General features: G+C 37.7%; 1 protein-coding gene across 1 annotated transcript; it reads right to left on the reverse strand.

The window, feature by feature from the left end:
• Positions 1-1,209: 1,209 nt before the first annotated feature.
• LOC121430030 (high affinity choline transporter 1-like) lies at positions 1,210-13,684 on the reverse strand. Its single transcript, XM_041627301.1, has 8 exons — positions 13,519-13,684; positions 10,307-10,420; positions 8,169-8,324; positions 6,681-6,829; positions 5,895-6,020; positions 4,072-4,225; positions 3,438-3,655; positions 1,210-2,638 (listed from the first exon to the last, which is right to left on the reverse strand). Exons 1-8 carry the CDS (start codon positions 13,682-13,684, stop codon positions 2,096-2,098), a joined length of 1,626 nt encoding a protein of 541 aa, XP_041483235.1. The 3' UTR covers positions 1,210-2,095.
• Positions 13,685-14,264: the final 580 nt, after the last annotated feature.

Below are 14,264 nucleotides of genomic sequence, written 5' to 3' on the forward strand. Positions count from 1 at the left end.
TCTCAAACTTATTTATCACGTGAACAACGGAATCAAAGCTATTTCTAGTGAAAGGTCAGAACAATTTCATGAAAGTGTTATCAGCAATTTACACAAACGGATAAGCCAAAAATTTTACATGTAATATTGAAAATCTTCGACTGGCCAAACTTAGTGAAATGTTTATCATGAATGATCAGAAACACCCGTAAACATGGTAAAAGAGGTTATTTCTATTAGATCGCATCGGAACGTTCATTATGGTATGCTTGATTTGTAAAAGAAACTTAAACTTTAAAACGAATATTTTTTAATCCTACCAGGCGCGCACGGAATTTTTTGTGCTTGTCAAAATTTTGGGGACTAAATGTCCACTATTTTGGACTGTAGAATTCTTTTCTGGCAAAGTCCGACATTAGATCCGCGCATGGTAGGCCCTCGTTTGCTGTGCAAGCCCTCCGCTCGTGTTAAGTGGTCTGAATACGCAGCCTGTTAATTTGTGTACTGAAAAAACATTGTTTTTTGTTTGTAGTCTTGTGCAAAGACCCACTTAGTTTTAATCATGGTCTGTGCCTGCAGACTAGATGAGATTGGGTGATATTATAGTTAGAGGGCGTGTGTCATCAAACATAAACTGCATAATGAAGTTGAGGTATTGTTTTTATGGGATTTTTTGTGATTTCAAGTAACAAAAGATGTATGCACAGCACTGGTATAAGTACACACTTGATTCATTGCACGATCATGTGGGTTTTTTTTTCCTTATCAGTTTGGAAGCTTCACCCTACCTCTTCCCCTCCACCACCCACTTCTCCTCTCCACGACCATACCACCACCCCCCCCCCCCCTCCACGACCATACCATCCCGCACTCCTACGTTGAAGGGGCGGCGCGCTATAGGGCAGGGGCGACTTTCCTCGCGATTTTCACATAACGAAAAAAGAGAGGAAAAAATAAAAAGCGGAAGAAAAAAGAAAACACAGAGAGACGAAAGAACAAGGGAGAGCATCAAAGAGGATTTGGACATCGCGATAATTAATAGATAAAAAAGAATAATCATCAGATTTTTTTTCCATTTTAATACACATTCATTTTGTTCCATTTCCCACATTTCTACACTTTGGTAAACATAAATTCATACAAAAAATCAGTTTGTCAGGAAGAATATAAATATGCACATGTTATGTTCATAGAATTTGAACACCAAAAGCATTATCAGTAGCATACATAACCACACATAGAAATAACATGCACCTTTAAGATGATTACATATTTTATCAATGAATAATGATACAAAGTATATGTTAAAGTACTGAGGGTATTATTTCAGATAGAAGTGAATAAAGGTCATAGGCCACCGGCCTCGTTTGAATGATCATTCAAACTTCGTGTCTGCTTTTTTAATCATTCCCAAAGGCAGCAACAATAATACTAAATTTTCTCTTTGAAGATTTTTCTTTAGGTTTTGTCCATCGGCTATGACATCATATTGGTGAAAGATCACACAAGATACATTTTTTAATACAAAAATGTCATGAGTAGAGACATGCTGAAGCTTTTGGTCTTTTATCCAATCAGGAATGCATTACAAGTTGGTCGTGAGTAAACTCAGACTTCTAATGGCTAATCAGTTGTACATTCTATGATATACGTTTGTCAGTAAATGGTAAAATGACACAGGAAAACATAACAGGGGTAAAAACGACAAAAGTGCAAACGACAGAGGCAAAAATGGCTCAGGTAAACATCTATGCAAGTCCATGGCCGTAAGTAGAAAATCTTTATAGGGGGGTGTAAGACGCGTTATTTTTTTAAAGAAAGTCAAAAGCGAAACATCAAAGCGAGCAAGCTTTAAATGGGGGCCTCTTTGGATTTTTGAAAGTTAAATTAAAATATTTCGTGCACACTTTTGGTGAATTTTATAAAAACTTTCAGTAAAAAATGTAGGGTTTCAAAATTTTTCGGGGAGAACTACCCCTCCCCCCCCTGCTGCGTACGGCCATTTATAAGGAAGTCGAAAAGCTTATCACTATACTATGATCTCTAGACTATGATGTCATGTGTTGAAGAGTGTATCTGTGTTCTTCAATTAATGATTAGACCTGGCCATCGGGCCCTAGAAATCGGTCATGGCTACGTTGTCAATGCCGACACACTTGTCTTCCGTCATGCCCATGGGACCGGAAGTACTTTTGGCGAAGACCTCCTTGGTCGACTTGACTTCGGTATCGACCACACATTTAAAGATGTCGTATTTCTCGTGAAGAAAACCTCTCTTAAAAACGACATCGGTGATGCACGAGATGACGACCAGGGACACGAAAGACACGATCGCGGCCAGAGTTCGGAAAGGGAACAACTGACCGAGTTCCTCATCGTAGTATGGGTATCTTATCAGGACTGGGAGGTTGAGGGCGGGCTCCCCACCGGCAAGTCGGAGAAAGAGACCGAGGATGAACGCGACAAAGGAGCCGTATGTGTTGGATTTTTCGATGTGGACGACGCACACAAACTGCGGAAAGAGTACGACGTAAACGAAGTCGGAGCAGAGAACGAAGAGGATGTAGATAGACTCGACGGTCAGAGCCAAGACGGTAGCGAGGGTTGCAACGATGAGAACTGTGAGTCGAAGAATCCAAAGCAGCTCTAGCTCCGATGCCTGAGGAAACAAAAGGAATTCAAACCAAAATAAGGGTGACAATGTCTTAAAATCGCACCTCATAACGTGTAATCATTTCCTAAACGATGATCGTTTTTACCTATCTGTTGAGTCTCCTTAATATTACTATGGTTTGTTTATGTACTTTCGCTATTTGCCAACAAATACGACGTTTAAGAATTCATTAAAATATCACTGGAAGACCTTTATGAACGGTATAAAAAAAGTTTGGAAACCATAGAGACCACAACGACACGTAGCTAGATTAAGTATCAGTCAATGATCCGACCTAGAATATAAAAAGGTCATTAAAGTGAAATTCTAACAGGTTTAACAGCGATCTTCCTATCTGAAACATCAATACAACTAGGGAGTTTTTGCTTCTCCGACGCATAACGGATTCAAGAATGTCTATTACCAAATGCCCTTTATGACAAAGCATAACCAAGAAGTCTTTGTCACAAATTGGTGAATCAAAACAGCGGTTTCGTCCTGGACTCTGGTCAAACAACATAATTTTCGTCAGCTCAGAAACCTAATTAGAACGAAACTGCTGTGCCGGGTCACTGATTTTCGACAAAGACCTCCCAGCTGTTCATTGTCATGTAACGGAAATTTTCAATACATTTACTGTGTTCTTGAGCCTGTCCCCCTTGCAGTTGCGCAAACTCCCCATGATTAATTCAATCCAACAAAATATAGCCTGTCCTTGATCATGTTGATCAATGAACCTGGCAATCATGTCTTTGGAGTTAATGTCTCCGGCAGCCTACAGGCTAATCACTTCAAAGAAACTTACAGAAGTTCTGAGGATGTTCTTGTAGATGTTCCTAACGAACATGGAACTCGAGGCGAGGACAGACGAATCGGTGGACGACATCACCGCGGCTGATATGGCCCCAAGGCCGAGGAAGGCGACCACGGGAGGGGTGAGGAACTGGACGACGGCGGGGAGGACGATTTCGGGTGTCTTATATGGATCCGTTTTATTCAGATTAATGGCCGTCATGTTCCAGTCTGAATGAGAAAACACCAAATATGAAGAACAAAGTGCCACCGGTAGTCACATAGAAAACAAAGAGAATGAGATTCTTGGTAGGCTACTCGTTTAATCATTGCCAATGTTCACTTAACTTTTAAGGGAAGAAGTATAAATTGACCATACAATCAGGATGATAATTTAGAGTGGTACAAGTCAGTCTCACAGATAAAACCCCATTTTCCGCCCTCTTTTAACACCTGTATTTTAATTTATATGAAATGTCATTTTCCATAACGTTTAAAAATATTGAATACTTATTGAAGATAATGGTAAAAACAGAAACCGAAAATGACGATGGATGTTCTCACTGCTCATCTATACATCGCATTAATTCGGAATGCTTGCACCCCTTTAAATTAATCCCGAAGCTCATCCATTATGGTAAACTCACCCGTACTGGCTCCGACGGCACCCATGATGTAGGCGGGGATGCTGATAATGATACACCCAATAGATGCAGCAAATGAGAGGTAACGGGCGTGGTCAGCTGACTTGGCCGATAGAGCCCGTTGGTAGTAAGCTTGCCAAGGTACTCCGCCTAAGAGCTTTTAACAAATTATAATATTAAATATAGATAAAATCTTTATTGAATATTATTAAATGATTGACTGACTGATTGATTGGTGGGTTGATTGATTGATTGTTTGATTGATCGATTGATTGATTGATTGGTTGCTTGGTTGTCTGTTTGTTTGGTGGGTTAATTGGTTAATGTTGGTCAGTTAATTGATTGATTGGCTGATTGTTTGACTAATTGATTGATCGGTTTATAGTTTAAGTAAATGATTGATTGGTTGGTTGGTTGATTGATTGATTGATTGATTGGTTGGTTGGTTGATTGATTGATTGATTGATTGGTTGGTTGATTGATTGATTGGTTGATTGATTGATTGTGGATTGGTTGTTTGGTTGATTGATTGATTGATTGATTGGTTGGTTAGTTGGTTAATGTTGGTTGGTTGGTTTGTTAATTGATTGGATGATTGTTTGACTGACTGATTGATTGATTGATTGGTTTATAGTTTGGTAAGTTGACTGATTGATTGATTATTGATTGGTTGGTTGGTAGGTTGATTGATTGGCGGGTATGTATTGAAGCAAGCCTCTCAGATGTTCGAAGTCTGAAGTACATGTAGATATAATCAACGAGATCAATGCATGAATCATTTAAAACAAAGTGGACCAATGGATTCCAGGCTAATCTGCTTGCACAATATAAATTTTTTAACAGTATAATTAATTTCTATGTACAATATTGAAGTTCATAGCGAAGATATTTTTCACATCGAGGCATCATTGCTGGTTATTTTTACCTAATAATTTAAGTACAATATTCAAATATCTCTTCTCCACATCATCAATTCATCGCTGTATGCATAGTTTTCCCTGGGGGGGGGTGGGGCCGTAAGAATTTTCAAATGACATCGAAAGCGAAGGAGTGATTCTTAAGGGGGCGTTGTTGCATTTTCTTTACACTTCTTCACACTTTTGATGAATTTTGTGAAGATTGACAGCGAAAAAATGTACCGAGGCATATGCCCCCCTGCAGCTGCAGCGTAAGGCCATGCAAAATGCGCGAAACAACGGCATGAGGGCCTCAGAACATAAAGCTTACCGACCGATCACTGAGCTGGTTTTTAATAAAAATAAAATGATATAGGATTTATATTTATATCTCACGTATCCACTTTGTTAGGTTCTCTTGCAAGGCGCTCCTACCCTGGCCAAGCTATAGTCTACCTATTACGGTTCTCACAGCTTTTGGGGGGATTACTTTTTCAGGTATCCATTTATCTCACTTGGGTTGAGTGCAGAAGGAAAACACGCCATGGGTGGGAATCGAACCCGCGTCCCTCAGATAAAAAATGGTCTTGACCACTAGACCACGAAGCCCCAATATTTTACATGTATATTTAACCTACATTTCACGATTGGTCACACGCAATAATCAATCCAATCCATCATACAAATCTGATTAATCGCTGTAAGCTTTATGTTGTGTTTTTGTTTATTTTACTTATTTTATAAACAAGTGCACACCCAGTTACCAATAATGCGTATAGCAAGATAAAAGAGCATTGTTCATAAAATGCCTTGTTCACGGGTATAGGTGCCGCGGCCGGAAATTGATGCCCGGACTTTCCGGGCGTCTTAGACCACTCGGCCACGGCACCTCCACTAAATGGGGCCCCATATCGATACTTGTCTACTTACAATCAGTAGGAAACTATCAACCCACTGTCCAGTAGTTCTGACGTCCCACTCGCCTACCCAGCGATCCGTTGTATCTTTGATGGGTGTGACAGCAGCATTGGTCATCGCAAAGGGTAAACAGATCCACTATAAAAAGAATATAAAAAACAAACGACAAAAATGAGGGGAAGGAAATAAAAAGACATCCGCAAGGACCCATATAAATGCAAGTTGGAATCTTCCCAAGACAACCCCCCCCCACCCTGAAATCATTTTGAAACCAGTTTTATAACTAGTGACAACATTTCTAAAAAAATAAATTAAGCAATAAAGTATATCACTACATATCACAATTTTGCTAAAAACAACTTTAGTAGACATGTCAAAATCTTGGCATGATATTGATAAAAAAAGAACAAAATAATTGTTAGAAAAAATCAAATAAGGAAATAAGAATCGATACAATTTCTGAAAACAAAGATTATTTCAAAAACTCAATAAAGGGGGCGGGCAGAAATCACCGCCATTGTTGACAGGGGCAGATCCAGGATTTTCCAAAATGGGGGAGGGGCAAATTTTTCGGAGGAATATTTTGACAAGCAAAAAAATGTTTTCAACAACAAATTAATGATATTTCTTACCCGAAACAAAATTGACAAGCAGAAAAAGGGTTTCACCCACAAATTAAGCATATTTTTCAATGGCATTTTTACATTACAAATCTTAATTTTGCTTCTCAAAGGCACGTGACAGCTGTGCCCTCCCCCTCCCCCCTCCCTGGATCCGCCAGTGACTGTTGATTCATACCAGACCGACGAATATACAGATCAGTTGGATGATATCAGTGTAGGCCACTGAGAAAAGCCCGCCGAAGATCGTGTATGCTGCAGCGATGCATGCCGAGATGATGACGGAAAGATTCTGATCCAACTCTAGGATGACGCTGATAGTTGATCCTATAAAGGAAGAAAAAAGAGGAGGGTTTCTTTAAGCATCCATGATACAAAGGTGGATCGAGGGAGGGCGGCGGGGGGGGGGGGGTGCGCAGAAAAGAAAGTATGTGATTGGAAGGATTTCTTGCTCCCCCCGCTCAAAAAAAGCCGATGAGAGAAAAAAATTAAGATGATATTTGACCTCTTTTAGGGGTGGGGCGCTTATCAGAAATTTTGAAGAATAATTGGAGTCCCCTTTGCCCATCTCTGTACTGGTAATTTTTATTCGCCGTTGCATACAAATTACTATTAGGACGACTACTAATATGAACTACATGTATATACAAAAATGTGTCCCAGTAGTCTTTCACTGATGTTTTCTTTTTTACACATATGACTGGGAAAATGTGAAAACTCCTCAATACATGATTAACCAACGAGATAACGTAACTGTTATTACCTACCCCTAACCTTTTCTATTAGAAAAAAAATCTCTTGTCTTGTTTTGACCAGTGTATTGGAATTCCCTGCCCAACGACTGAAAAGAATGTCCAAGCATTAATGTTTTCAAACGCAAAATTAAAAAGATGCTAATTTGTCAATACTTCATACCAACAAGTCAAGCTAACACATAAACTAAAAGTATTTAGTTTTAACCTTAAACTATCAACAAATTTGTCAAATATTTTATATTTCAAATAATGATACTACAGGACCTGTGCAACTGCCATGTTCCTCTTTTCACTTTCGCTTTTACTTGCACCACTTTTCTCTCCCTCCCTCTTTCCTTTGCCTCCTTATTCTTCTTATTATAATTTATAATTATTATTTTTCTATATTTTTTAGAATTATCATTATTATTGTTCGACAAATGCCTCTTAGCTCTTCATTGTGATTTTACTTGCATTTTCAAAGGAATTGATGCGTTGTAGAGAGTTTCCCCGGAGTAAATGCGAAAATTCGGAATTAGGCCTACAAGAAATAAGGGCGGCCAAAGGGAATTAAAAAAAGCGTGGAGGGGGGGTGAGATGTTTCGAAGATATTTTCAATTTCTCCCACTTTCTCGGCGTATGTTCTCTCCTCTTTTACTTCTTTGCTTATAATTTGAAACTTTTCTTTTTCATTCATGTGCCACATTGTTGTAATAAGCAGGACGGAAAAACACTAACTGGATCGGAAGTTAAAGTTATCATATTTTATATATTAATGAAAACAAATGCTGATCTTCAGTGACATTTTCAAAATGTTACTCTTCCAGAAAAGCGAAATTTGAGTTCCTGATAAATCAGCGCTGTGCATGTCACAGTAGGAGTTAGAGAAAATAGTAATACGTATTTTTAAATATATGAAAATATGTTATTACCCAGCGCTGCTAAAATGGCGGCACACCACAGCAATTCTCCTGTCAGTGCAGCCAAAAACAGAAGCCCGCCCATTCGGTTGCCATACTTGATCTGAAACGGGTCTATCATTGTGACGTAATTAGCCGATCTCATCTGCTTGGCGAAGAAAAGGCCATCTAAGTATGTGAATGGGAGTAAAAACATCAGATTTGGGGCTTGAAATTTTAATGTTTAAATACTTTTGTTGACCTTAAAATTAGGGAATCTAGGTTATTGCTATATTTTAAGAGGGTATTTGACAAGTTCTTTTGACCCAATAACGAAGAGCTGTAACGTAATGCGTCCTACCCCCCCCCCCCCGTAGATCTGCCACTTGCGCTACTCCCTTGAACAGAGAAGGGGTGTTGAAGTTTGATCCCACACTCCTTTTTATTATTATTATTTTGGGGGGGCCGGGGATCCCGAGGTGAGGGTTTGAACCCCTAACCCCCTACATCCGCAATTCTTAACACAATTCATGGCTGCCTATATTCTGGAATTGGAAGGAGGGGCAAACCCGTAAGGTTTTACGCACGACTCGAACCCACCCGCCCCCTCGAAACAAGCATCATCATCATACCAATTTAGTGTTCAATGTTGGATGCAAGAAGTCTGAACGCAAGGGGGAAAATCCCTCACAAAAGGAGGAGCAATAAAATTAAATTGAATTCAATTATAAAAAAGTATAAATATATAAAAATAAGAAATTATATGAATGTATTTATGGTGTGATCAGTAAAAGATGCATCCACTCAGGAGGGAAGATAGGAGGGAATTGGCGCTGCTTCATGTCATGTGCCCTCTATGTTAGCTTTTGGGAAAGAGAACTTCCAAACACCAAGCTCCAATCTGGACTAGTCAAAACCCTGATTGTGCTCGGGCCAATAAATTGATTGGTATTTAAAATAGAGTTGAGAGCAGATAGCTTTATCTAAGATCTTAAGTGTGAAATAGGCCTAGAATTGTTAACCTGTTGTGTATCTCCTCCTTTGAAATTTTGTCTAATTTTCGCTGTTTTTAAAGTTGGGACTTTGATATTAATGAGTAATGAGTTTTGCTAACTGTTGGAAGACAAATCCTCGAGTATATTGTTAAATTTTTCATCAAGTATATTTGATATATTTCCTTATCACTACCATGCAAGATTTCCATTACACATGATCTGAAAATGAGATAGGTACAGCGCCTGGTGTGACAACTCGATTAACCTATTGACCAGTAGGATTTTTGTAATTTCCATAGGTTTTGTAGAGGAATCACCAAGTTGATTGGTTAACATAAAGGTCAACTTCTCATGGGAAAACGTGTAAGCTTCATCAGTTTCCTGAAAGCGAAAGCGGGGGACAAATCCCCCCTAAATTTGAGGTGGGGGAACGGTGCCCCTCTAAAATGTTAGGTGATAAATGATAAAATGAAATATATTTTTTTCACAAGTACAGACGTGGCTCCAACTATACAATTTACACATAAAACTACATTCTGATTGGAGATTGCAGATTACTGCAAAATATGCAAAGTTATTGAACAGGCATTAGCGAGTTAACAAGACATGTACATGAGTCTGTAGAAAAGAAAAAGAGTCTAGATAAATTAATATAGATTTAACAGTGACTATATAGAATATGAAGCATTGACCGGATTTCACATTCAGTTTCTCTCAACTTAACCAATGTCACACTGTCGATGCACTTTAAAAACCTTAAGTAATTTTTGGCCCAAAATGTCATTTTCAAACTTTAAGAACAATCATGCATATAATGAAATGATCCAACTGCAGACCATGTGACTAGTCTGACGTGACTAATATGTTTTAGAAACGTAATACCTTGGACACATTTGCTCTACGGCGGCCGTACGGCGAGTCGAAAACAGTCGTTTTATTGATTTTAATTCAAACCACCTATACAAAAATGTTAATACGGCTGTTTTCGACTCGCCGCACGGCCGCCGTAGAGCACTCTGACCAAGGTATAAGTCAACTAAATAATTATTATTAAAGTTTTTGCTTATAAATTTTACCCCCTCCCCATTCCCCCTCTCTTTCCCTCACCCTCTCAAACACATTCTCACTCACATGACTCGATTGCAGTAAAAAAAAAAAGGAGAGAGAGAGACTCACTTATGACGAAACTGAGACTGTAGCCCCACGGTGCCTGGGCCCATACGAGACCCCACCCAGGGGTAAAAACGATCTCTGCCGTTCCATTGATGTAACCTCCTCCCACCCATGTCGCTGTCGAACAAACACATGGAATTATCAAATGTAACACTCGTGCATCATTAAATTAAATGCGATATCCATAGTGCTGTGAAGCATTTGTTATTCAAAAATTATCTAGCATTAAGCGTATAACCTCTATTAATCACCTGTCCCATACCCTCTCCGAATCTCCAAATAAAGATTTATTTATTTAGTATAAAATTTAATTATATATTTTTATTTATTTATCTATCTATCTATTTATATGTATGTATGCATATATATATATATTAAACTTATTTATGATTTATTTATTCATTTATTTATTTATTTATTTATTTATTTATTGATATAAATGTTTAGATTATTCATTACAAAACAGTGATGTTTGACAAAAGGCCTATTGAGAAGGATTTTTTCCGTAAATTGAATTTGACAACTAAAAAAATTGCAAAATTGACAGATCCTTCGAAAATCAACTGAAAGCGAAGAAATTGTTTTACAGCTGTTCATTTGTTGAATATACTAATCCGTGAGTAATTATCAATGTAATACCAGCTAACTCTCATCTCTCTGGTAATACATCTAACAACAACAACGTCTATACACAAACATTACAAAAGCTTCATGGATACATCATGAACCCGAGGAGTGATAAATATTTGTTCGTTATACGCCTGGGGAAAAATAATTGAATGGCAAATGATCTCCATCATCATCTATTCACTAGACTTTGATTAAAAAAAAAACTAAACACAAAGTAAAAAGAAAAAAAGTGGATGGCTAATTTCTGGGAATCATCTGGCAGGCGACGCGACTGATGGTGGAAGAGATATTGATTGGTAGAAATCACGTGATTCGAAGAAATATGCATAATAAGAGTTAACTTGGAATGGATAGCAATTCTCAGGATTAAAAAAGAACTAAGTAACAGCTCTCATGATTAAGGAAAACTAGACCAAATGATTGAATTGATATTAAAAGCATGCTCTAAAAATCAAAGATTTAAAATAAATCCAGATCGGTTGTGGATAGTGACCAGCCGAATGTTGGATTTATTTTAAATCTTTTGAATTAACTTTCAATCTTAAAAGATTTCAGTTGAATGTTTTCAGTCTACAATGTTTAAAACTAAATCTAATTTTCGGTTGGTCACTATTCACAGCCGATCTGGATTTATCTTTAATCCTTGATTTTTAGATTGTGCGTTAATTCATTCATTTTATTTGTTTCTACTTTTCATTTTTATCTATTTCTTCATTTGTTTTCATTTTCTAAATTTATTATTTTCATTTTTCGGGGGGGGGGGGTCTTATTCATCCCCAAAATTTCATTATACCTATATGCTCATGTCATACTAAACCATTAACTGGATATCGATGTAAGTAGCCTTAGGCTTCAATCATGATTGATTTGGTATCAAAAGTATACGTTGGTTTATTTATTTTTACTTATTTTATTTTATTCATTTTTGCTTTTTTATTTATTTATTCATTTAATTATCATTATTATTTATTTATTGTTATTTTATTTCACTATTTCTAAAATTTTATTTTTTTTTTCATTCTAATTTATTTTCATTATTATTGTTATTATTATTATTATTTTGGGGGGAGGGGGGCTTAATCATCCCCAAAACTCCATTATACTTGTATACACATGTCATGAGCCATTAACTAGAATACTGGATATTGATGCAAATAGGCCAGTATACCCATCGTCGGTAATTAGTTGAATTTTTACTTAGTGTTGATCCCGCTTTTTTTAAATCTTAGAAGAGAGTAACAGATGACATTCATCATGTTCATAGAAATTTGATAGGAAACTGGAGATTTATATCATTTCTACAATATATTCATAACATTGCGTATAAATCAGAGGGTCAATTTTATTACTGTTTATACCGGGCCATGGGAGCGATTTGATATTTTTACTGGAGGTGCTGATGTAAATTTAAAAAGAAAAAAAAAAAGGTTTTCACTACAAAATCGGGGTCATTTGGTCTAAAGAAATTCAAAAAGGTAAAAAAAAAAAAAAAGGTTTTCAATACAAAATGAAAGTCAAATCGGCCCCTAGAAACTTGAAAAAGGGGGATTTCATTACAAAATGGTCATTTTCAATTTTTTTCAACCGGTCAATGGTTATTTTCAGGGGCGGATCCAGGATTTTCAAAGGGGGGGGGGGCACATTATCGTAGGATAAATTTGACAAGCAAAGAAAAAAAACGTCTTCACATTCAAGGGGGGGCACACTTCTATTTCAATGGCATTTTTACATTACGAATTTTAATTGTACCTCCTTGAGGGGTGAGGGGTGGCAAAGAGGGACAGAGGCCCCCCTGGATCCACCAGGGGTTATTTTGAATTCAAGTACATTCTAAAAGTTGAAAGGGTGGAACGTCATTATTTTTTCTTTAAAACGACCAAGGAGAGGCAGCTGTTTTAATACGGGTTGAAAACACTGTCACCCCCCGACCCTTTTAATAATGATAACAATAATGGGTATTTAGAGGCGCTAAAAAGTACCACCGCACACCTTACGACTGTTCGCGATCCGATTTTGGAAAAAAAATCGCATTTCGCTCATTTTCTGAAAATGTGAATGGAACATATCATTTTATTTTGGGTTAAAATTAATTGAGAGAATACTTATATAATCATTTTGAAAGATTGCAAGCCTTTATCATGTTTATTTTGGAGTAAAGGCCAAATTAGTTTCAAATTGTAGCCGATCGCACGACTGATATGACTAGATATTAGATTCGCTTTTAATCTAAGCAGGATGATAGCACAGTCACAGATTTGAACATAGGTATCCGTACGACGATTTCGAACTTAACACAGTAAGATATTCCAAGTCTCAATATTAGCATCAAATTCTACTACATTTGATTCTGAAATCGGGTCGCAGATCAGTCGTAAGGTGTGCGGTCACCTTTATTCATGTGTTTTTTCTTAGAGTGTATATATTTGAAATATTGATGCGGTAACATTGCATGTGATTGGTTATGATATCAATGCATCTCCCCTTCGGGTGCACTCTAATAATGGTTCATAAAGTTCATTCAGGGGTTACATTAATAAACAACTTTTTTTATATTGCATTTTGGCATGGGTTCGTGAAAGACTCACCGATCAACGTAAAAAGGCCAACGCCCCAGCCAAAATCTCTGTCTGCTACCATTGCTCTCTCCGTATTAGCAGACCCTTTGATCTTCCTGGATGCCCATATTCCGACAGCGAAGATGAGCAGATAGAACACCACCAGCGCCGCCACTCCACCCCACTGGATAGCCATGACGCGAACAACGACTGGCGTGGACTGACCTAACTTGGCGAAAATGCCAATAGATATGATAGAGGCCTGTTCAAAATTTCCTGGTCCAAGCGAAAACAAAGATTACAAGTCAAGAATGAAAATCTTCCTTTTGTGCAATAACATTCTTTCTTCTTTTCTCTTTAACTTCCATTTTCCCATCTCTGTACCCCCCCCCCTTGAAAAACTGACAGGGGCGGTCGTCATCAGTCCCCCCCCCCCCTCTTCGTAGCCGTGATGCCGCGTGATGCGTTCCGACATGTAATGCAGATACCTATTGAAGTTCTCAACCGACTCATAGTTTTCTGATCATTGTATTTATGCCCAGGGTAACATCTTTTGGGTGGCAAAATAAATGATTAGGTCCCCAGATTTAAGCACTAACACCAATGTTTGCTGAAAGAACTATATACGACTGGTATTTGTATATCGAGATTTCTTTGTTGTCGACGATGACAAGATTGATAATATGTCACAGATTCATGAAAAAATAATGTACATGTACATGTATCATGCGTATATAGGCCTATTGTCAGGGATCGTGATAAATGACTGCTCCAAA

The sequence above is a fragment of the Lytechinus variegatus genome, chromosome 16 (assembly GCF_018143015.1).
Source record: "Lytechinus variegatus isolate NC3 chromosome 16, Lvar_3.0, whole genome shotgun sequence".
Lineage (NCBI taxonomy): Eukaryota > Metazoa > Echinodermata > Echinoidea > Temnopleuroida > Toxopneustidae > Lytechinus > Lytechinus variegatus.